This window comes from Mastigoproctus giganteus, chromosome 1, assembly GCF_048544385.1.
Source record: "Mastigoproctus giganteus isolate SK-2022 chromosome 1, ASM4854438v1, whole genome shotgun sequence".
In the NCBI taxonomy this organism is placed as follows: domain Eukaryota; kingdom Metazoa; phylum Arthropoda; class Arachnida; order Uropygi; family Thelyphonidae; genus Mastigoproctus; species Mastigoproctus giganteus.
Window position 1 is genome coordinate 5,760,865 of NC_143575.1, and position 26,309 is coordinate 5,787,173.

The 26,309-nt window shown below is 35.0% G+C and overlaps 1 protein-coding gene across 2 annotated transcripts in view; it reads left to right on the plus strand.

The window, feature by feature from the left end:
• The window catches only part of LOC150090512 (ATP-dependent RNA helicase DDX42), a 369,985-nt gene that overhangs the window by 50,112 nt on the left and 293,564 nt on the right, over positions 1 to 26,309 (plus strand). For both annotated transcript variants that reach the window (XM_090371284.1, XM_090371279.1), the window contains exons 5-6: positions 16,712 to 16,865; positions 24,600 to 24,860. In XM_090371284.1, the coding sequence (XP_090227410.1) occupies positions 16,712 to 16,865; positions 24,600 to 24,860 (415 nt within the window). The remainder of the gene's footprint in view (positions 1 to 16,711; positions 16,866 to 24,599; positions 24,861 to 26,309) is intronic.

Here is a 26,309-nt window from a genome sequence, read left to right on the forward strand (position 1 = left end):
TTCTGTCTATTGTAGCAAGTGGGTAACCCCTGTTTAAGAATCTGCTGGTTAATATTTGTATTTCTGAGCCCAAAGCAGATTCCATCATTGAATATTTATAAGCATTGAGAAATTGATTAAAGATAATTGATCTTTTGTAGGTTAAGCTTGCCTTAAGATATTGGTATTCTAATAAACAAAAATACCTTTCCCAAATTAGGAAACTTTGGGACAAATTAAAAAATTATCTGCATCCTAGTATTGGTCTATATTGAAGACCTCCATAGATTTACGACATTAAGCACAGGCCTCAGAAATAAAAAAACAGACACTTCGGGAGGGTCAAGACACTTTCATACGAGTTCTAACACATTGTCACGAGCTTGCGACCAAATGCATACAAGTTGTGTGATTCCCCCCCCCCCCATATGCACAACGTCTACCGCAGAATACTTCAGCTAGTTCGCAAACACCCCCTCGCCCAACATTCAGTGAACTGACATATAAATAAGTTACAAATATTTCCTCGTACAGCAGGCCCCCGTTATAACGCGATTCGCTTTACGCTGATTCGCTATAACGCTGTTCTTATATTATAACCCATATCTGACTATAACGCTGTCACAGATCACTATAACGCTCTTTTACAGATTACATTTTTGACATATTAACGAAATCATTTCATTTGATGGAGTCGATAGCTTGAAAATGAATAGCAAAACAGCATTAAAACGTTTCCCACGCCAAATTGAGAAATTTTCCCACGCTCAGTGAAATTTTCTCGCACGCTAATTTAGTTTCAGTACAGTGACTTGTTACGTAGTTCCAGGATCAACATTTTAAAAAAATGATCAAGTATATTGCTTGTAATATTTGCGTTATATGCATTTATCCAAAGTCTAGTCATCACTCAGTAGAGTATTAGACATCGTGCGTAACGGAAAGTTTACTTGAACATTGTATCATAATTAATTCAACCAACGCAGTTACATTTTCGAAGAGCTAATAATGACTGATAGGAATGAAAAAGCAACAACGTCTGGGCGCAGTACAAAGACTATAAATGTAAGAAAAAGACTGAATTTGAAAATTAAATTAGACTGAATTTGAAAATTAAATTTGAAGTGAATCGATTCCGGTCAATGACAAACGGATGTGTGCCATAATTTAGGACTTGCAACTTTAACTGTAAGAACAATTATAAAAAAATAAAGAATTAATTTTTGCAGCGGGAAAGATAGCTGTTCCACTGCAAGCAACTAGGACTAGGCCGGCTATTAGGATTGAAATGGAGAGATTAACTAATTTTATTGAAAATAATATCCAATGCAGAATTCAGTTAAGTTAAATATTATAAAAAAAAACAGAGAAAGAGATTAGCCAATATGATGATCCGAAGAAAACTCGCCTTAAAAAAAAAAAAAAAAAAAAAAATGTGGAACCATTTAAAACTGGTAAGGGCTGGTTGAATAGATTTAAAATCCAGGGAGAAGCTGCAAGTGCAGATCAAGGAGCCGAAACTTTCAAAAAAGAACTTGTTAAAATTATTGAAGAGGGGTATTATGTGTTATACTTCTCAACAAGTTTTTAACATAGCTGAAGCAGGACTTTTGTTGAAACGAATGCCTGAAAGAAGAAAAAAACATGCCAGGTTTCAAAGCGGCGAAGGATCGGTTGACTTTATTGTTGGTTGTAACGCTGCGGGGGATTTAAAATTAATACCCCTTTTAGTTTATTTGGAAGAGGGCCAAAGTTCAACTTAAAATCCACACATTTTTCATGATTAAATTCATCAATTAAATTAAATTCATTATTTTAATTGGAATTTTAAATTTACTTTTGATACGCAAGTAGTTACCACATAATTATACGTATGCAATGCAGAATATTTTATATGTGCAAATATTTGAATATTAAATATTTTGACCGCTATTTGTGCATCTTTTCATTACTGTTTATTATTCATTAGGAAATATCCTATGGCACCGACCGCAGCTCATAAATACATATGTTACCTTATGGGAAAGTGGCGCTCACTTAGCGTGGATTCACTTAGCACTCTGTTTTTCCGGAACGAATGATCAGCGTTAAGCAGGGGTCACCTGTATATGCTATCGCAGGACCAGATTTCACTTTTATCCAAAGAATTAAATTACAATTTACCACCTCGAAAACTACCTAAAAAACAGTGCGTAATTGATATTGAATTTTGACTTTGAAATGTTCCACAAAAAGATTTATTTATTTAACAAGTTAACCAGGTGGTGAATAACATAAAAGAAACGCGACTTCCTAAATTGAATACACATGACAGTTCAGCTTTACATGAACTTCGGGAAAATAAAGACATTATTATTCAGAGAGCTGATAAAAGGAGGTAGAGTGGTAATACTCAATAAACCTGATTATATTAATGAGTTAGTCAATTGTATCAGATACCTCCACATATCTTGAAATAGACCCTGCACTATTTACCAATTTCTTCAATCAATAAAACATTAACGACGTATGGAAAAAATTACTACATTACCATAGCTCAGTTAAAGGAATTGAAGGCCAGAACATACAATATTCCTGCACTTTTCGGTCAGGTAAAATTGCATAAGACTGGATTTCCTATTCGGCCTATTGTTTCCTAGAGAAACTCTGCATTTTCATCCTTGGCCATACATGTATATAGCATTATAAAACCCTTTAGACAGGCGATACAATTTGGGATTAAGAACTAAGATACACTAATAATCTTAAGGACTATAGACTTGGCGGTAATGATAATTTATTCTCACTAGATGTTACCTCGTTATATATGAATGTAAACGTTGAATACATATTAGATATTCTTCGGATATGTTAAATAATAACTCGATACTGATTAATTATACGAAGCTTCCTATTAGGGAAATTTTTCACTTAATTAAACTCTTAGTTGAAGCCAACTATATCACCTTTTGAGACAAAGCAGCTCTTGCCGATACATACATACAGCTCTTGCCGGAAACTTTGCTGCACTGGCCATATAGTGAATTGTTAGTACAGGTATGCCTACTCAATGACATTCGCTTGCCAAGTCAACAGTATCACTCACTTTGAACAAATATAAGACTTTGTGAATTTCTTTTATTCTGCTTTCATTCATATATACACGAAAGAAAATTTATGATTAACGTATGCTGTATGTTACTTTTCAGGAAAAAAAAAAAAAAATACAATAGCCTATGTGATTGACAAACGAAATTTAAAAAAAAAAAAAAAAATTCATGAAAACCATCTACTGTGAGTCCAGTTAGATGAGAACGGACATATTATATAATGATTGACATGAAGGTCACATGGTACAGTTGAGGTGAGAAAAGAATGTCACTCAGTAGGCGTTACTAAAAACCGACTATGGTAGCATTCTGTGTATTGCCACCGTAGCATGCTAAAGGTTTACCGCAGCGAATTTCGTTTTCCCCTGAGCCAACACCAATTTACAAATCTACCCTATTTATTGTAAAGTTTACGATCACTTTTAAGAAAACCCATTTGGTTTAATAACACTAACAAAAATTAAACAAAGACCCTCCTACCGGCGTCAATGGCCACAAGTGTTCATTAAAAGGATGATTATTTAATTCCAGATGCTAATGCGCAGTTTCGGAAGGAAGGAGGCGGTATATATGAGTGGCTGTTTAGCAGTAAATGCTTGAAAATCTTCAAAAATGCTTTTACTAATTTCTTTAAAAATTCGTCATAGAGAGACTAATACTTTGCTATATGGGGTTATTTTTACATGTAATTTCGTTTCAAGGTGCAATGTTTTGCGAAAAAATTTGTAATATACAGAAATTCATTAAATAGAAGTTCGTAATAGAGAAGTTCCACTGTATTTTAATTCTAGTTTTGTATTGATTATTACTGTTTTGTATTTATTCTGTAACTTTTAGTGTTCTCACTATTATTTAGGGTCGGTGTGCCTGTGTGTGAGAAGTCTGTATATAAATAAATAAATAAATAAATAAATAAAAATAATCTACTTGGTGGAGATGATGACATTTAAAGCTTCTGAAATGTGGCTTTGTAGATGGAAGGCTTGTCATGGGATATCCCAGGTTAGTCTTACAGGCCAATCTGCATTTGGTGACATTACAGCAGCAAAAGTGTTCCTTGAATTTCTGTTTAATGTGATTCAAGACAGTGAATTTAGAGATGAACAGTTGTACGACTGTGATGAAATAACACTGTACTATAAATTTTTCCATGACAAGTCACTGGATAATTAAAATGGCACCCAACAAAGTGGGCATGAAAACTAACAGAGAGTTACTGTGCACAAAAAAAGACTGGAAATCACAAGTTAAAGCCATTGTGCATCGATAAAAGTCAGTCTCAGTGTTTTAAGCATGTCAATATCAAATCGCTGCCTGTGATTTATAAAAATGGCTTGAACACTTGGATGATGAGTGATATTTTTGCTTCATGTTTCGAAAGTGTATCTCGGTGAGACTCCACTTGCTTTTCAAAAAACTTTAAGAAAATGCTCTGTTACTGTTCGATTACTGCCCGGCTCATCCTTCAGCTGATGTCCTGAAATCAAAAGGTGGCAAGATCAGAGTCATGTTTCTGCCAACTGCACTTATTCAGCCCATGGACCAGGACATTATTTGAACCTTCAGAGCATACTATTGTGGTGAGTAACTTGCTGGTGTTGTGAACTCAGAAATTCAATTTCTAGAATTTATGAAAATATTAACACTGAAAGACGTTGCATACAATATTGGATTAGCATGGGAGAAAGTAAGCTCAACAGCAGTTGAAACTGCTGGAAAAAATGTATTGCAAGGATGAGATCACTAGCAATAAATTTGAATTAGCAGCATTTATAGAACAAGAAGCAAAGGCTGCTTGTAACGTACTTGGTGACAGTATTGGAGCAAATGACTTGGCTGCTTGGATTGAGGTGGATGCGGAAGCTCTGGTTGCACATTACTGAGTGAGGAAGAAATTGCAGCTTCTGTGAATGGTGGGAAGACAATTGACAAACAAAAGGGCAATGACATAGAGAGTGACTCAGAAGATAATTGTGAATGATTTGTGTAAGGAAAAAGCACCAGAAATTAACAGAGTGCTTGGAAACAGTAATGAGGTGACACTGTGGTTATAATATCAGAATGGTAGTGAACATCTTAATTTATTGCCTCTGACCACTATTAAGAATTATGTACTGAAAAAAGTCATCAGTCATTATGTCATCAGTTCCGGCAAACAAAATTGTGACTATTTCAGAGCGAATGCATAAAATGTAAGTACATAATAGTATTGTGTATTAGTAGAATGTAAAGGGAATGATACTACTTTTAATACTTTCTTTTAGGCTATATACTCATAAAACAATAGTAAATAAATTATTTATTTGCTAAGTGTATTTATGTTAAAAAAACTTTTAAAAAATGGTAAATTTTTTTTGCTACATTGTACTTTGCTTATCATGCTGGTGTTGAAGTTGTCGCCTGACACCCGTGTTACATTGAGATTGCACTGTATTTTTAATCCTGCATCTGTAGCGGTAGAAATTGCAACAGTCAACTTGCACATGCACACTGCCCTCATACCAGAAAATGAAGGCCATCACCTTGCCTGTATATTGGCAACACAGAATTTCTTGTTTGGTGGATATGATGTTTGTTTCTGCTTTGATGCTTGGATTTGGGATTAAAGTAATGTGCCTATATCTCATCCATGTTTTGTATTGCGAAGGCCGCCAGGATTCTGCCTGAATTCCTCTCTCTAAAAGACATTTTGATTTCGTTCAGGTAAGTTTTTTTATCATTGGTTAACATGTGTGATATATAATTCAAAAACCTTTCTGAGCTTCAAGTAATTGATCAGTGTGCTACATGCATTGCCTTTATATATGTCATCAGACTCGGTAGTACATTTAACAGTCACTTGATCTTTCAGTACCATTTTTTCAGGTCACCCACACTTTTCATTTAAAGAGTTCTTGGGTTGATCTTTGCATGACTCTCATCCATGGGTAAAATTGCTTATCACTGGGCAGGGCAGCTGTTACTAGAATATCAATATGGACTGTTGTTGTAGAGAAGCCCTTCATATGCATAAAATTGATAACAGCATTAAGTTCAGATTTAACCATGTTAGCATTTTTAATAGACATGACTTACAAAAATCTTCCCATCCAAAAAAAAAAAAAAAACCCATTATTTACGAGTGTCCCTGAATAATAAATATAGGTTGTTCTACAAACATTTTTATACTGCCCTTTTACTTTGCATCTTAAATCTAGGGTTTTTATTGGTGTCAAAATATGTTAAATTCATATTTATTTTTAACTATCTTGTAATTTGCGCAACTACTGACTTAATCACCAACTGTTCATAAATTTAAGGACAGTCCCTAAAAACAGAAACACTGTAACTAAACACCCTGTAATGTGTTTGGTAAAGACAGGTGGATGAATAGAAGAATGAAAATATACTTTACTGCCTAATGGCAAAATATTTAATGCATCCCTGCACAATCTAAAAGAAATATTTATAAAGCTGTTTGTTATGTACTCCTATGTTGAGAACTTTTTCAGTAGCAAATGGGATTAATGTTACATCATGTTTATGTTACAGTTACATAACTAGAGATTGGTCAAAATCTATAAAATTATAACACTTCCTGGACTGTAGAGTTCAGGAAGCTATTCATTGATAGTGATGGGTGATTTCTGTGTGGTAGCCAGGCTGTTCAGCATCATTCTGGACAGTTATTTGAGGGAGTCTATTTTCTGCTAATTTTAATAGAGTTTTGAACTCTGCAGAAAGGGGACTTGTTGCTGATGCTAGAAGTAGAACTGTTGGTGTTGCTAGGTTCAGGTATGGAAGAATGGAGTGGATAAAAGAGAGAGTGCTGTAGAAGTGGAAGGGTCAGAGGTTCTGGAGGAAGATGTTGTTGTTATTTGGTTTTTGGGAGCATTAGCAACTAAGGCCATATTGCTCCGGCGATATGTGGTGGTCATTCCCTGACCGTTCTGCATCCTCCGTATTTGGTGGTCACAGGCTCGAATCCCGGTCTAATCAAGAAGCATGTACTACACGCTGCTGCTCCTGCCCACCTGGCTACAGAGGCACCACTGGAGGAAGAGGGAAGGAAGGGAAGCAGAGGGACAAACATTGAAAGGAAGATGAGAAACTATTCAGAAGAGGTCTATGTGTGGGGAGGAACAGGAATCTTACCCGCGCTTCTCTTTATGCTGTAGAATTTGAAGAGAACCATGAAAGCTTCAGTGAAGACTCCTCCTCTGGTGTTTTATCTTTTTTTATTGCTATTGTTCTGTGGCTTGAAAGTTGATTGTCAAAAGCCACATCTTCACTGTAAAGGCTTCTAGAATTTCAGCAGTAGAAAAACATTGGAGAGGAGAAATTTAATCAAAGATTAAAATTATCTCCCCCACCCACAAAACTCTTCATTTCGTATTGAGATAGACAAGAGATACTAGAATGGAAGCCTGTTTAAGAAACTGTATGCTATAAACATCATCACACAGTCTTAGTAATAATTTACCAGTTTTGTTTAGTGGTGAAATTTATTTGGGTTGGTGCACAAATTAATATTTCTATTGCTTGTGAAACTGTCTGTGAGGAATTTAGTCATTTTATCCTCATTCTTGGCTCCTCCAGTTATTGCAAGAAGATCCAGTTATAATATTCTACTAATAAAGGGCATCAACGTAATACATATACATAATTTTAAGCATCATATGGTAGCCAGTTGAAGCTGAGGCAAGTTTTTGTACCTTTCACAAAGCAAGAAAGTTTCAAAAAAAAAAAAACCAGAAAGAATTATTGTTTCCTGTAAGAATTTTTCAAAACGATTTATTAGGAAAAGTATGAGTCGTCTCTTTTAAAGTTTGTGAGTTGAGTGGAGATATTAACTTCATTCTTTTAAAACTCAATTTCTGTTTCAACTAAAAAAAAAATTCTTTATCCATGCTTTTCAGTTTGGCAGCACACAGAACTTTAAAACTCCTGCTCTACTGGCTGTGGATTGTTCTTTCCATTGTTGTACTTTCAACAATGGAAGGAACAATCCACAGTACTCTTTGCATCCAATGAAGACATGGAGAATATCTTAACCTCTTCACTGACACGAGATGTGGGTATAAATTTAACCACCAATTCACATCAATTATCTGAGCTATGCAACCTGATATGCAGTAGCAACCAGCAATCTTGGTGTTCTAGATGCAGAAGGGAATGATAAAAATACTTTATTACTTCAGCACCACACAACCTTAAGACACCGATCAATAGATGCATCCAGGGCTGAATTTAAATTTGTTATGGCCCTAAGCTCATACATGCAGAAATCATTCTGCCTATATGGGGCCCTATGCTATAATATGTACAAGGGCGTTCTCTCTTACGTTCACCTGTGATAATATTAAAAAAAGGATTTTTTTTTAAGGTGGAGTGAGGCCCTAAGCTGTAGCTTGTTTAGCTTGTGTGTAAATCCGGCCCTGGATGCATCCTATCTTGAGGAAGCTACAACGAAAGCAAAATTCTCTCCAGAAATCATTCTGCATCAAATCTAACCATCACCAGCTCACCATAATTAAAAGTTGAGGAACCAAATGATATCATCATCTTCACATAGTTTCTGATGATGCTAATGAAAATTCAGCCTGCACATCTTAGAACACTCAGGATGCGTGATTTATTGCTGGTACCCACTGGTGTAGCACTACCTCCAATGGGTGCTGGATATCGTCCTTTAGGTTGGACAATGATTTTAGTGCCCAAGGTCCAACATGTTTTACGTTTAGTTGTGACCTATCTCCTCGTGTTGTAGACAGACACTTGGGAAGCTTTCCAGGTGATCGCTTTCCTGTTAGCAAAGTGGTCTGAAACAACTAAACAACACACACACTCACACACTGCACAAACATAACATAACTGCACCTGATGTTCAGGTGTCGCCCTACATTTTTATACGTGCACATCTTAGAAGTAATTGCATAGATTGTGATGTAATCCCAGAAAGTGTAGTCTCGTGACAATCAATGAGCAGCCTTCTCTTTCAACCTGGTCATTCTCTTAGTTACTTTCATCAAAATTGGATGTTGATCCTTTCTCTTGCTGAGTCTATTCTTGTACAGCATTCTTCCCAGGAACTATCGGATGGGTGCACCGCCCGGTGAATTTAACTGACCACCTGGCTAAGATTTAAGCGATTCTTGCAGTACCGTATGGTACTGCTCACTACTCTCGATCAATTTTAATTCGAACATACTATGCGATCGAGGTCAATGCAACAGGAGCATATAATTTAAATTATGCTATTAATTTTTGCTCTGGATCGCTTTAGTCACATTTATAAATAGCAGAAAATTTTATAATATTGTAAAGTATTACACTTCCCCTCGTGGCTACTTCATAATGCCACCTGGGTGGCAAAATTTTCTGGGGAGAACACTGTTGGAATTGTTGACAAATTTATGTCTGTAATATGAATTTATAATTCAGCTATTATATGTCTAACTTGGGTGAAAAAGAAGATTAATTGACAAATTTAATAGGATTCACAACATTTAAGTATAATTATATAGTTATGCCAAAGTTCACTTTAAAATTATAATTTCATTGTAACCAATAACAGAAAGGTAATTCAGAATTGTAATAAGACTATCTTTGTTTTTTGGTTAGCTGTCTACTAAAACAAATATCGTAAACTTATTTCACCTGGTACATTTTCCTTATTCTAAACTTTTATGAGTAGTCATGTATGCCCTTCACACAATACCTGCCTGCCTGTCAGTCCCCTATACAGACTACAGGCAAATAATACACCAAAAGATATACTCCCAATGGCAGGATTCGTGGAATAGACAGACTATGAACAAATTATATCATATAAAGCCTGTAATTGAACAGTGGCAGTCTAGTCTGTGCAGGGAATCGTAAGGAGGAAGTTGTTCATGCCCGGATCCGCATAGGACATGGTAATTTGACACATTCGTATTTGCTGAGGGCTGATGATCCTCCTATGTGTGAGTCCTGTGACACAATTTTATCAATCAGACACATTTTAATTGACTGTCCAGATTTTAGCAATATCCGTTTTACCGCTTTTAATCATCTTCTGACTGAGCCGTATACACTCAGTCAGATTTTATCCGACAATGACCATGTGTCTGCTGTTTTTAGCTATTTTAAATCAATAAACATTTTTACTTGTATTTAAAATTTATATGTTATTGTTATTTCTTTATTGATTTATCTTTTATACATTTGTTATTATATATCTTGACATGGTGATCTAACTAATTAGGTCACTGAGAGCTTAAATTTTTATATATTACCTGGTCTTGGCGCATTATAGCCTTAGTTGCAAATGCGTCAATAAAATCCAAACCAAACCGAACCACACAATGCCTTCTAACTTTATCAATACATATCCTCCTTTACCAAGTAAATAATTTTTCTCCTTTGAAAGGAGAAAAAGCATTTCACAAGTGACTTTTTAGACAGCATGTAAGACATTTGTAATGAGTTTTTGAAGAATTTGGAAGTTTGTAAAAATTGAAAAACTATGTACATAAATACTTTTAAATACTAATTTTCTTTGATTAGCCAAACAGAGTGAAATGGGTGACAAATTTATTAGGGAATTGCGACATTCAAATATAATTATATAGTTATGCCGAAGTTCACATTAAAATTATAATTTCATTGTAATAGAAGCATAGCATAGGTAAAAAAATTGAGAGTAGGAGTGTGCTATAGGCCTAATGACTCTGATGAGTATATAAGATACTGTACAGGGAAATAGAATGGGCCAGTAAATCAGAGAGTCTTATAATGGGGGATTTTAATTTCCCAGATATTGACTGGAATTTGTGGGTTGGTCACTCGCACACTAGCAAGGCTTTTGTGCATTTATTGGATGATTGTTTTCCCTACCAGCATGTTCGGGAGGCAACTAGAGGGAGTAATACTCTTGATCTGATTATCAGTAGTGATTCTTCATGCATTAAGAATCTGCAGATAAATGAACCACTAGGTGGCAGTGATCACAGTGTGCTGAAGTGGGATTTACTCAAGGAGGTAACTACCATCAGAGGTAAAGGGAAGGGTTTTTGTTTTCGTAAAGGCGACTACGATGGTCTGAGACAGTATTTAAATTCTATACAGTGGGACCAACTGATGATGTTACCAACAGCAAATTCAAAATGGGAAGCATTCAAAGAACTAATCTTGGAAGCTACCAGGCTTTACATACCAACCAAGAAATATTGTTCAAGGTTCAGGCCTAAATGGTTGTCAGATGAACTAATGAGACATATGGCAGAGAAGAAAAATGCATGGGATACATACAAATTAATGGGTGACATGGAAGCCTATGATACATATAAGTTGGTCTGTAACCAAGTCACAAAGGAGATTAGGCAGGCAAAGGCAGATTATGAGAAATCCTTGGCAAAGGATGCAAAGAAAAACAGAATAGAGTTCTTTACCTATTTAAACTCAAGAAGGAAAGGGATGAATCAGATTGGTCCACTGGATGTTGATGGTTCAACAGTTGAGGATCCTGCTCAGGTGGCTAACAATCTAAACAAGTATTTTGCATCTACATTCAGACACGAGGAGTTATTCAGGAAGGGGAATGTCGTAGGTGAAGTAAACATTGGCAGTGAGCTAGATGATTTTCTAATAACTGAGAGGAAAGTGGAGGAGAAATTGTTGAGGATAAACATAAAAAAGGCACCCGGGGTGGATGGGATCTATCCAGTTATATTAAAGGAGGCAGCAAAGGAAGTAAGCAAATCCCTAGCCATAATTATGAGAGTTTCTTTGGACTCAGGGGAGGTACCCATAGACTGGAGATGTGCAAATGTAACCCCAATTCACAAAGGAGGATCAAAGGCTGACACAAGTAATTATAGACCTGTTAGTTTAACTTCAGTTCCAGGAAAATTAATGGAGGCACTGGTTAAAGAAGCACTGCAGGATCATCTAGACAAGAATTCAGTTATAGCTCAGTCACAGCATGGTTTTGTTAAGGGCAGGTCTTGTCTGACCAATTTGATTGGATACTATGATGTAGTCACAAAAGAACTGGATGCAGGGAATAACTTTGATATTATATATTTGGATCTTAGAAAGGCTTTTGATACTGTTGCGCATGGAAGACTGCTGCACAAATTGGAGCAGTGTGGCATTGGAGGCAAATTGCTGCTATGGATAAAGGGATGGTTGAGGCAGAAGACAGAGTGGTAATGAATGGACACTGCTCAACATGGACTAATGTTATTAGTGGAGTTCCTCAGGGTTCAGTGTTGGGTCCATTGTTGTTTTCTGTATTTATAAATGATATTGATGATGGTATATCAAGCTTAATGTCCAAGTTTGCAGACGATACAAAGGTTGGCAGGGTTGTTAAGGACACTACTGATGCTATGCTGCTGCAACAGGATCTGGAAAGGTTGAGCAGATGGGCTGAGAGGTGGCAAATGAAGTTTAACATTGACAAATGTAAAGTACTACATATGGGAAACAGTAACCCCAGATCAACGTATCAACTCTGTGGTACTACGCTGACTGTGGTAGAGAATGAAAAGGACCTGGGGGTGGTTGTGCAGGCAGATATGAAGTTCTCTGAGCAGTGCAGACGAGCTGCAAGAGTAGCTCATGGTGTCTTGTCAATGATATACAGGAATTTTTCTAGCAGGGATAGGGATGTGATTATTCCCTTGTATAAGGCATTGGTCAGGCCACACCTTGAGTACTGTATACAGGTCTGGAGGCCTCATTTCAAGAAGGATGTAGAGCTGCTGGAACGAGTACAGAGAAGGGCAACAAGATTAGTGAATGGAACAAAGGGTTGCTCTTACGAAGAAAGGCTTAAGTTTTGCAAATTACAGAGTCTGGAGACTAGGCATCGGCGAGGTGATCTGATAGAGATGTATAAGGCTTTGAATGGCTTGAGCATGCTGAATGCCGATGGGATTCTTCCTCTTGCTCAGAAAAATCACCTGAGAGGGCATAAATTCAAATTGAGGAAGGACGGATGTCGGATAGATGTGCAGAAATTTGCCTTTAGCCAGCGGGCAGTTGGTTTGTGGAATAGACTTCCATCACTTGTTGTTGAAGTTGATAGCCTAAACAAATTTATGGCTCAGCTGGACAGGTATTTCGAACGAACGGAGGGGTGAAATGGGAGTAGTGGTTGGTTTTTTTTTTTTTTTTTTTTGGCTGACGCTGAATAAGCTTGCTTTCTTGCATCATATGCCTATGCTAATGCTAAATTTATTAGGGAATTGCAACATTCAAATATAATTATATAGTTATGCTGAAGTTCACATTAAAATTATAATTTCATTGTAATAGAATCTAAATCAAAATTGCATTATAAAAAATTGTAAAAAAGTAAAGAATAAACTTTTTTATTACTTCTTTTCTAATATATTAAATATCTATCTTTATATATTTATTATTTGATATCATTTTCATCAACTGGATCTGAATTCTAGAGTATTTCTTCAATTTCAGCTTGTGTAAGTCCACATTTGAGTCTTGTTGAAAGGTTATACTCTCTACCAATTTTTGAATCTGTTGTAAATATAAAAATGACTGCTCTTACTTGTAACCACAATCAATACATAATAGCACATCCCTGTAGAGTTCCATGATGACCTGTTTGTATGCAGATATAATTTGTTGATACTGTCTTGGAACAACATTCAAAACATATATATGTTTTTGTTTATACTCCAGTCCATCCACCAGTTCAGAGGAGCTTACAGTAAGTTGTGAATACAGTCATTAATTGTGATTAGCAGGCAGGGGCTTGAACCACTGTCCACTCAAAAAACATATGTTACTGCACTCTCGCTCCTGACCACTCGGATGCACTTGCATATTCACATAATGAATTAAAGTTGGAGAAATATGGACTGGCTGCTGGAAATATTTTTGGTTGATAGATGCATTACAGAATTTTGCTGTTGAATGTGAATTTATCTGTAACAGCTGAATGAATATAATATTTTCGTTTATTTTGGAAATAAAATATATATTCCAAGCTGCAGGTTTCAATTATGAACATTGAAAATAATGTGGTCTTATACATTTGTTTCTGTGAAAAAAGTGTTTTAAAATTTTTACTGATTTTATTTAAATGAAATATTAATAAGAGCTGTAACGTTAGTATTTGAAACATTTCTTTCCCTTCTTTGTCAGTTAAAATTTTAAAATAAAAGAAGTTAAATTGTGGGTGTGTGGGGGTGTGTGCATGCGTGTGTGTGTATTGTTTTGTATTTTAATTAATAATGACTATGCCATAATTTTTGAATATCCTTTTCATCTGATATTTAAACTTTTGAGTCCATGGCAGGTCTCGATGTGAATAATAGGTGACGATTTCAGGTTTTTTTATCTCTAAATTATTTTTGATTAATTAATATATCTTTTTAGAGGCCTGGAGTTATATATTAATGTCTATACTTTGTGACAATACTGTCATTTTGCCACTTGTTACTCATTTGCAGAGATCTGTGTTCTGACACTGCAGGAATTCATCAAGACTTCTTCACTCAGTGCTGTACTTAGCAGATAGTGTAGGCTTTCCCTATGAGCTATTCCAGGGTCTTCAGTACACATATGTAAATTGGTGTGTAAATACACACCATAGAGACATAATGTACTATACACTGAAAGAATATGGCCCAAGTTGCTGATGTGCCTTAAAATCAGTAATAATATGATGCCTTTAATTTCATTAATGTCAAGTGTATATAGTCATAGTAAAAGAGGCATGTGATGCAAGAAAGCAAGCGTATGAGCTTATGTAGCATCAGCCAAAAAAAAAAAAAAAAAAAAAAAACACACAACCATTCCCTCTAAATGTTTGTCCAGTTCCTCCTTGAATTTATTTAAGCTATCAAATTCCACAACAACAGATGGAAGTTTGTTCCAGCAATTAACCACCCTCTGGCTAAAGACAAATTTCCGCACATCTATTCTACAACTATCTTTCCTCAATTTGAATTTATGCCCCCTTAGGTTCATAACCAGAGTAAGTGGAAAAATTCCATCAGAATTCAGCTTGCTCAACCCTTTCAAGGCCTTATACCCCTCAATCAGATCACCTCGCAGGTACCTAGTCTCCAGCCACTGCAATTTGCAGAACTTAAGCCTCTCTTGGTAAGAGGATCCCTTCATTCCCTTCACCAATTTTGTTGCCCTTCTCTGTACATGCTCAAGCAAATCTACATCCTTTCTAAAATGAGGCCTCGAGACCTGTCAGGCCATGCCTACTCAAGGCATGGCCTGACCATTGCCTTATACAAAGCGATAATCACCTCCTTTTTCCTGCTAGCCTAGCAAAATTCCTGTATATCATTGACAAAACCCCATGACTTACTCTTGAGCCTGTTTGCATTGCTCAGAAAACTTCACATCTGACTGCACAATTACTCCCCGGTCTTTTTTATTTTCTACCACCCTGAGTGTACCACACAGTTGGTACGTTCCTCCGGGGTTACTTCTACCCATATGCAGTACTTTGCATTTGTCAATGTTAAATTTCAGTTGCCACTTCTCAGTACATCTGCCCAAATTTTCTAGATCCTGTTGCAACACACACTGCCATTACTGTCATTAACAACTCTGCCAACCTTTGTATCATCCTCAAACTTCTATACTAAGCCTGATATACCTTCATCAATATCATGGATAAGTATACAAAACAACAGTGGGCCCAACACTGAACCCTGTGGAATTCCACTAATAACATTAGTCTACAAAGAGCAGTGTCCATTGATTACCACCCCTGTCTTCTCCCACTCAACCACCAAAGGGTGGTTGAGTGGGAGAAGACATTATAGCAACTTACCCTTAATACCATTCTGCTCCAATTTCTACAGTAGTCTTCCATGCACAACAGTGTCAGAAGCTTTCCTGAAATCCAAGTATATGATATCAAATATTTTTTTGTATTGAGTTCCTTTGTAACCAAATCATAGTATCCAATCAAATTTGTCAGACAAGACTTTCCCTTAGCAAACCCATGCTCTGTCTGAATTATTGTTGCAAGCTTGTCTAGATGATCCTGCAATGCATCTTTAACCAGTGACTCCATTATTTTGCCCAAAACAGTGCAGAGAAGAGCAACAGTGTTAATGAGGGGCACAAAAAAGTACTTCTATCAAGAAAGACTTCAGTTCTATAAATGTCAGTCTGGAAACCAGGAATCTGCAAGGAGATCTGATTGAAGCGTTTAAGGCTTTTTAAGTAAATTGAGTAAACTAAGTGCATATGGCAACTTTACTCTTTCTTTGACAACATACAAGGGGAAGTAAATTTAAATTGGAAAGGGTTGGGTGCAGGATGTGAAAAAATTTACTTTCAGTCAGAGAGTAATTGTTGGAACAAACTCCCATCTGCTGTTATGGAACTGGGTAGTTTTAATAAATTTAAAGAAAGATTAGACAAATTATTAGAAGTGATGGACAAATAACTTAGCTAGTTTTTTGTTTTTTTTTGTTGATGCTATAAACTTGCTTTCTTGCATCATTTTGCCACTACTGATAGTAATACTAAAGCAGCTATATGTATACATGTTGCTGTGGCTCATGTATGTATAACTACTACTTTACAAAATTAGTATATGGAACAGGTTTTTATTTTGGTAGCATATCAAGTTTGCCTCCTTTAACAGAATTTTTTTAAATATTTATCTTCAGAGGAATAAGGGATGACATTGAAAATGAGGATGATGAAGAGTCTTATTACCGCTACATGGAAGAGAATCCTAATGCTGGAGTTGATAAAGAGGACAGTGATATAGAACTTGAATATGATGAGGATGGTAATCCCATTGTTCCTGCAAAATCTAAGGTAAGAGAAGTGTTTAATAGCAATCAATATGCAAGGATTGTGGGGAAGGTGCTATAAATCTGTAGGATAATTGCATTAATCTGGAAAAAAAAATAAAAAAATAAGTTTGTGTAAAAAATAAATCAGCCCACCCATAAATGTAATTACAGGTTTTTATGTTTGAATTACATTTATGGGAGGGCTGATTTATTTTTTACACAAACTTATTTATTTATTTATTTTTTTTTTTGATTTTTATTTTAATCAAATACAGAATAAATAAAAATTTTATTTTTATTTATTCTGTAGCGATGAATATTGATCTAATATTCATTGCTACAGTGGAGTGCACTTTATCATAAAAAAGCAGAATTTTTTTGTTGTTCTAACCATAGCTTAAATAATAATAACAGCATCATTTGGCATTATGCATAAACAGTTTGTGGATAATGGGGTTTATGCATAAAAATCTAGTATCAACATTAATTGGGATTTCTTTTGGTGAATAGTCACAAAAATTACTTGCTTTCTAATCCCAAAACATTTTTTAACTAATTAGTTAATTTGCCATTATTCCTCCTATAGAGGAGTAAGCACGGGATTTTTTTGGTAGTGGTGCGAGTCTGTTTTGTCCCCTTTCTAGAAGATTTTATTCCCTCTGTTTTTTTATATGAAAACCAAACATGGTCACTTTGTCATATCAATATGAGTGTAAATAAAATAATGGTCTTAATCCTCCAGCAGGTGTGTAAATTTTTTTTTCACAAAGCATTTGTGTGCTCATGGAAAGAATTTCCCATTTTCTAACCTTAAAAATTGACAAGAAATAATTCAAATTCACTTTTGATGCTACCTTTATTTTCAATCTGTTATGAACACAACTGCAAAAAATCAATTTTTTTAATGTGGGAATTGTGTATTTTTAATTAAATTGTTTTAAATGCCCCTTCCCAGACATGCTTTAGACGTACACTCTACCCATGTTTTTTATCCTGCCTGCATTTGGTATGTGGAGAAGAATGCTTTGCAATCTGTGGACTGCAAACAAAAAGCCTGAATGTGCTAACAGTTGTACACCACTTGGTTGCCACATTTAAATGTGAAGCCATTGGAAACAATTGGACACATTGTTGTAAAATGTCAGCTGTTGTAAAACTGTTTTAAAAGCCAGCATGCTTTAATAATTGAGTCAAGAGGTGTTGCTCATTTTAAACAATTTGCTTTGACCTCATTTTGATATTTTAATTATTAAATTTAAGTCATTTTGGTGGATATTTAACACCAATCCGGTAGATGGTTAATGCCATTATTAGATATATTCACATTGCTGGTGAATATATCTAATAATGGAAGTTGATTTAATATTGGGTGCAGAAGGCATGTACCAAGACTCCAATTTAGGTGGATTAAAAATCCCCCCCCCCCACACACATAGGAAATGGTGATTTAAAGGTAACTGAGTATATCTTGCTTGTTTTCAGGTTTAGGAAATTTGTTATCTAGAACTTTTTTGTGATATTTACCAGACTTTCTTAAGTTGGCATTAAAATTAAGCAAATTATTGTATATATTTGGAATGTGCTTAAATATCTGTGTATATGTGCTTTGTCATTAAGTCTATGAACAATAATATGAACATGATTTTGTAATAACTATATCTCATAATACATAATATAACTTAATGGCATAGTACATATAGCCATCATATAACCTGGGAATAGAGTAGCATTATTATACTTGTACCTCTTAGTTTTGTGTTTTTAAATTAGATTAAAATTATGCCTCAAACCAGAGCACAAAGCAAAAAACTCAGAAAGTAGGAATGTTTGGCTTTGGAGAGAACTTTCAATGGCAGTTTTTATGAATCAAGAATTTATACAGGGCAACTTGTTGCTTGCTTGCTGAGGCATCCTGTAGAGAGACATGATGCTGCCAAAGGGGATGCCTGTATGTTTTTGATGCAGAGTGTGAGGAGATTAACTCTAATTCATCACTCTGATGGATCTGTATGGGGGCTTGTTCTTCAAGCCCCCATAGAGCCTCCATTTGATTTCCTTCAAGAAATTAAAGGGAGGTACTCATCAGAGGTCAGCTGGAGCTACACTCATGCATCAGACAACACAATGACATCTTTAGTGTCAGAAAGCAGTGGTCTCACAGGAAGCGGCTATTGTTGGTGACTCTCTTATTAGGGAAATGGGAAATATATTGCATGAAAAAGATAGAAGGAATAGGTTCAGGATGTCTGCCAAGGCCAAAAGTTATGATATTGTTGAGCAGTGATCATCTTTTAAGGGCTGCAGAAGGGGATGGTGTTGTACATGTTTGTACTAATGATGTTAAAAATAGCAACTCAGGGAATTTACTTAGCAGGTAAGAGACAATGTTAAGAAAAAATTGCAAGCTAGGATTAAAGTAGAAAGTGTCTTCAATTGTGTCCAGACCCAATAGGAGGCAATACATGAATGACAACCTTGTCAATCAGTTCATGCCTGAAGAGACTCAAGGTTCATGGGATAAATGTTTCTCAGCATGGTATGTGCTTACCTACCATTTCTCATCCAGTTGTATAGGGTTTTAAATGCATTTTATACAGATTATTCAAAATATATTTACGATTAAACAAAGTCTGAACTGTGTCTGGCAACTTGCGAATAGCTTATATAATTTGAAAAGACTGCCAAAACCCCACAGGAAAAGATCATTGTAATGAAAATTTGCTAGTGTCTTGCAAAATTTGGTATTGTGGCACCTTTAAATTTTGTATTTCTATTACTTCCCTAAGAACTACATGCAAAATCACAGAGAATTGACGTAACTGTCGCTCACTTTATGGATGCACATGTAATCCAATTGTGTTACATCACAGGGAAGTAAAAAAAAAAAAAAAAAAAATACACTGATCACTAACAATACAAAACGTGTAATTTCCCAACACAGGTACTGTTCATCTTAGTGAATACATTCAAACACTTTGAATGTATTCACTCAATTCGAAGAGAGTAATAAAAAAGGAAGAGCTAGACAAACTATTGGAAGGAATGAATAGGTGAAATGGGAGGTTTTTTCCCTTTTCTTTTCTTTCTTCTTTTTTTTTTTTTTTCTTTTTTGCTGATGCTGTATAAGCTTTCTTTCTTGCATCATTTACCTCTGCTAATGCTAATAAATGTACTTCAGGGGTAAAAAAAAAAAAAATTCCATTGAGGGATTTCAAAGAAAAAATTAATAATTTTTCTTAAGGAGTACATGAGGCATGAATCTTTTTAAGTTTCTCCCATGTAATAATAGAGATCATAGAGTTTCGTTTTTATCATCATAATCGTCATGCATCTATATATATATATAAGCTGTACGTTAAAATAACTGTTGTGTTGTTTATTACGTATAATTGCATATACCTTCTAAAGAGAGATTATCCATATTTTGGGATGTTATCTCTGTTTAATACTTGCAATCCATGTAAAAGAAGGATGACCTCTCTTTTAGCACTGCTGCTCATTCAGTAAACTTTGTAACATAATTCAACCTGTCTTGCTACTTACAGCTACATATGCTAGTCATAAAGTGAGAGTCTAGGGTGGCTAAGCAGAGCTTTAAAAATATGTTTGGTTACAGTTGTAAAATTTTATCTTGGTTGTATTGTGAATTTAAATCTTGTGTGTGTGCGTGCGTGTGTGTGTACACGCAAAGCAGATACATAAATTAAGCTGCTATTTATGGAAAAGATTAACTGTGGGACTGCTTCAGAAGCTTTTTTTTCTTTATCGGTACTACTATATTGAGCCATTAATAGATGAAATATATAAAAACTACTTCTGCATTCAAATTGAATCATTCTAACATCTAGAATTTTATTATTTTATTTTTTTGTTATGCATTATTTTTTTATAATATTAGTTGTGTGTAATAGTTTCCTTTTGGGCACTTTCTTTGGTTAATATTTTTTGTAAACAGTGACTTGTTTACACACACACACACACACACACACACACACACACACACACACACACACACACACACACACACACACACACACACACACACACACACAGGGGAAAAAAAAAAAATCTAATTCCATAACCAAGTCAATTTTTTTCAGCTGTAATCGAACGTTTTTTACCTGTACTTAGACAGTGGACATTTTTTCTCCCTGCCACTGAGCCATTCTAATGTGACATTAGCTGATCGCTGGCTCACATAGTAAGAGCAATTTGTGCTTAATGAAGTTTACCAAAACTGATAATACAAAAAAAAAAAAAAAAAAAAAAAGGAAGAAGTGTCACTTTTTGGCTTGGATTACAAGTATTAAAAAGCAAATTACATGCAAAACTATGGATTCTCCCCCCCCCCCCATTTCTATTTCTTTCTTTCTTAGAAGGTATTTACAATTATACATGATCAACAAACCAGCAATCTTGTTATGACATACAAGTAATTCACTGAATTTCTGCAAAGCACAATTGTTATTTTCATCAATGACTAAATTAACCTGTTAACCATATGTTCATGAATGACTATTTTAAATGGGAATTGTGAAAATTCTGCACAGTGAAAATTAATTCTGTGAAAATTAATAAGAGTGACAAAAAATTTATCTTGATTAATTAATACTGACATGAACTTGTACATATACTTTTAACCTGTTTAACTTCAAATGGACTTATTTTAGTCCTTTCAATTTTGAATTAATGAGGTTTTACTGTACAGTAAGACCCCCCCATATCCTCGGGGCTACGTTTCAAGATCTACCGTGGATGGCTGAAACCATGAATATAAGCAAACACGTGCTGACCCCATATATAATGTGATTTTCTTGTACATACATACATACATACATATATATGTATAATAAAGTTTAATTGATAAATTAAACACACAGTAAGACATTACCAACATTACATACGGTAATAATAAAGTACAGCAGACTCTCTAAAGTACAATAGTCTTCCATGTTGCGCATGGAAGACTATTGTACAAATTGGAGCAGAATGGTATTAAGGGTAAGTTGCTACAATGAATAAAAGGATGGTTAAGTGGGAGAAGACAGAGGATGGTAATCAATGGGTGCTGCTCTTCTTGGACTAATGTTATTAGTGGAGTCCCACAGGGTTCGGTGTTAGGTCCACTGTTGTTTTGTATATTTATCAATGATATTGATGAAGGTATATCAGGCTTAATGTCGAAGTTTGCAGATGATACAAAGGTTGGCAGGGTTGTTAATGACAGTAATGGCAGTGTGCTACTGCAACAGGATCTAGATAATTTGGGCAGATGGGCTAAGACGTAGCAACTGAAGTTTAACCTTGACAAATGCAAAGTACTGCATATGGGTAGAAGTCACCCCAGAGAAACGTACCAATTGTGTGGTACTACACTTAAGGTGATAGAAAATGAAAAAGACCTGGGAGTAATTGTGCAGGCAGATATGCAGTTTTCTGAGCAATGCAGACAGGCTGCCAGGGCAGGTCATGGGGCTTTGTCAATGATATATAGGAATTTTGCTAGCAGGGAAAAGGAGGTGATTATCCCTCTGTATAAGGCAATGGTCAGGCCACGCCTTGAGTACTGCGTACAGGTCTGGAGGCCTCATTTTAGGAAGGATGTAGATTTACTTGAGCGTGTACAGAGAAGGGCAACAAGATTGGTGAGGGGAATGAAGGGATCCTCTTACCAAGAGAGGCTTAAGTTCTGCAAATTGCAGTGGCTGTAGACTAGGCACCTGCGCGGTGATCTGATTGAGGTATATAAGGCCTTGAATGGGTTGAGCACACTGAATTCTGATGGGATCCTTCCACTTGTTCAGATTACGAACCTAAGGGGGCATAAATTCAAATTAAGAAAAGACAGATGTAGATTAGATGTCGGAAATTTGCCTTTAGCCAGTGGGTGGTTAATTGCTGGAACAAACTTCCATCTGTTGTTGTGGAAGTTGATAGGTTGAATAAATTTAAGGAGGAACTGGACAGGCATTTGGAGGGAATGATGTGATTTTTTTTTTTTTTTGGCTAATGCTGCATTAGCTCATACACTTGCTTTCTTGCATCAAATGCCACTGCTGCTACTACTAGTACTACTAATACTTCAAGACTCCAAATTTAAAAAAAAAAAAAAAATCAACCAGAAATCATAAAATTCAAGCAATAACTAGAATAAACAGATATATAGTAGTATAAATAAGCGACAAGAACCAGCATTTTAAGTCTTCACTGGAGATTAGTGTACCTATTATCTTGCAACACCCACTGTCTTCACACCTACCGCTCAAAAAAAAAAAAAAGAGAGACCAAATGTTTAGTTTGATTTAGTGCGTCGCATCGATTGTAGTGTTCTGTCGCACTGCAAAAGGACAAATTTTTTGTTTCCTTATATGTCAGGGATGTCGGATTATTTTTTTTTTTTTTTTATAGTAACTATATATTTTTTTGTTTAGAAATCACAAAAATGATGGGTGAACGCAATGGGTGTGCTTTCAAATTAAACAAAAACTTGACATTATTCAAAAGTTTGAAAACGGTGCATCCGTTAAATCTCTAAAGAGCCATTATAATGTTGGTGACCAAACCATATGTGACATTGTAAAAAATAAAGGGAAGCTATTAGATTTAAAATCGACATTGTAAAAAAAAGGGAAGCATCGTATTGGACACGTGAGTAGCACATGTTAAGTTTTTTAGTTTTTTTTCCATGGTTAACCGTGGGTAACTGAATCATCGGATACAGGGGCACAAACTGTATATCATAATATGTGATTTAAAACAGATTTTGGCACTTTGCAGGGAGGAGAGGAAGGCGTAGAACTATTGAGCCTGTCTGCAGTTAGAATGAATACGTGAAAGAGGGTAACAAAAATAAATCTTGGGGCGAGATTTTTCACTCTTCTAATCAAAATGGAATACTTGTCAGTGAAGAAGCAATTGTGTAGATTGATTTGAATGGATAGATTATAGCAAAGATCAGGATAGATTTCTTCAGGAAAACATGATTACCATTGTAGTATAAAGGTGACATTTACTTTGTCAATGTCATTCATATGCTGGCTTTAAATTTTTGTCAGTAACAGTATTTTTTTAAATAGCTGCTTATTCATCCAGAACATTTTTACAACTTGTTAAGATATTTCATTGGTTAAATTATCATTTTTTTCAATTTAGTTTTGTGTTAGAAAAGTTCTTGTTGAAGATGTCACAATAATTGGCTGTTCATATGTATGTGAAGATGAATATAAAGTGACATATGCAATGATGCATCATTTGATAATATTAAATATCAAGTATTAAATATTAAGTTACATCCTTTCTATGGCTAGTCATTGTTAAGGGTTGTTCCAAAATACCTGAGATATTTATATGCTAAATTTCATGATATTCTTATGTACTTGATATAACTGCATGCATTTATCACTGTGGAATACAAAAGTATACTGAACACTCAGTGTGATATCAGACATCAGCCATTTATTATGGAACGAAATATCGATTCCAGAAACAAGAAAGTTAAATTTATTCTGAATTTGTGTTATTGGTATGATATTATATGCAATACCTTCTTGTGCTAGTACTTATTTTTTTCTTCTTGGTCTAAGCATTATTTCTCCTCCCCCCACAATTGTTTAACAGCTATTATTGCAATCCATAGTGATCTTTTTTTTTTTTTCTTTCTTTTTTTTTTTTTTTCAACTGTGCTCAAGCTTTCTTGAATTAGCACGTTTACTTTTTGTGCATTTATTGTTTTGTAATTTTTTTTTTTTTATTACAGTACATTGATCCATTACCGCCCATTGATCATACAACAATAGAATATACAGATTTTGAAAAGAATTTTTATGATGAACATGAGGACATAACACGTTTGAATGTATTGGAAGTGGAAGAGCTTAGAGATAAGCTAGGAATTAAGGTATCTGGTGCAGCTCCTCCAAAGCCTGTTACAAGTTTTGGACATTTTGGTTTTGATGAAAAGTTGATAAAAGCAATCAGAAAATCTGAATATACCCAGCCAACACCAATACAGGCACAGGTATGTTTGTTGTATATTTTTTAAATTTTCTGCATTTATTCTTAGTGATATCTTAATGACAGCTGTCACTAATCTTATTGATCGTTATCCATCGAATATTACAAATAACACTGGTTTACACAGTGTATCTGGGGTTTGAGTAAAAGTATGTGGCAGTTATTTATGCATGTTTACTGATTACTAAACCAAAGTCCGTTTGTTTCTATCACGTAAAGATTTTTCACAATTCATTAACAAATATTACCTGGGCATTATACGCAAATGTGTACATAACTATAGTTTCTGCAATGGTTTACAAGTTTTATACCCCTATATTCGACAAAGGGTAAGTTTTTCTGTGCATGAGATAAAAAATTGAATAAATACAATAAATAATTCTATTTACATGTTCTTTGAACATTTTTTTTTTGATTCAATAAATTCAGCGAGCACAGTTGTGAGTGCTGCATAAGCATGGGGGAAATTCCGATTTACGTAGCTTTCTGCAGAACGCAACCCTTACGTAAGTCGGGGAGTTCCTGTACTTGAATTTCAGGAAAGCTTTTGACACTGTTGTGCATGGAGGACTACTGTACAGATTGAAGTGGTATGGTATTAAGGGCAAGTTGCTACAGTGGATAAAAGGGTGGTTGACTGGGAAAAGACAGAGTGGTAACTAATAGACGCTGCTCTTTGTGAACTAATGTTATTAGTGGGATACCCTAGGGTTCAGTGTTGGGCCTAGTGTTTTTTTTTTTTTTTTTTTTTTATTACTCCAGAACAGCTGAGGCTTTACAGAGGAGTAATATAACAATACAAATACAGATCTATTTATAGAATAAATAAATGGGATATAATACTACATATACACTGGAATATCATATATCACAGGCAGTTTGCATTTAGGCAAAGCCGGGATGACAAAGATTTGTGAATTTCTCCTTTGTTATTACATTTTCTTATTTGATCATAATTTATAGTTTACTCTGAGTGAATTATATTGTTATTATTATAAGTATCCATTTTTTTTCTTTTTTTTTTTGATAATTTATTGTATTTTTTATTATTATTATTTATGTATATATTTTTTCTTTATTTATTGAAATATTTATTGTTAATATATTCATATATATTTTATTTCTTTATTTATTTACTTTTTTATTATTCTCATTTTCTAGTTACTTGATTATAGAACCTCTAATTCTTTTTTGATATTGGTATCTTCAGCTAGAATATCAATGTTGGATTCATTTAGTAATCTTGCAGTTCTATTGAAGTAGTTGAATTTAACTAACTATGGATTTCTGAATATTTTCCAGTTGTTTTATGAGTATTTTCCTGTGAGAATTCCACATCTGTGAGGCATATTCAAGTATTGGGTTGATGATCATTGTACATGCTGTTTTTATGAATTGTATGTTGGAAAAGTCAAAGCAGATTGTTTTAAGTATCCAAGAGATTTGGGGCCCT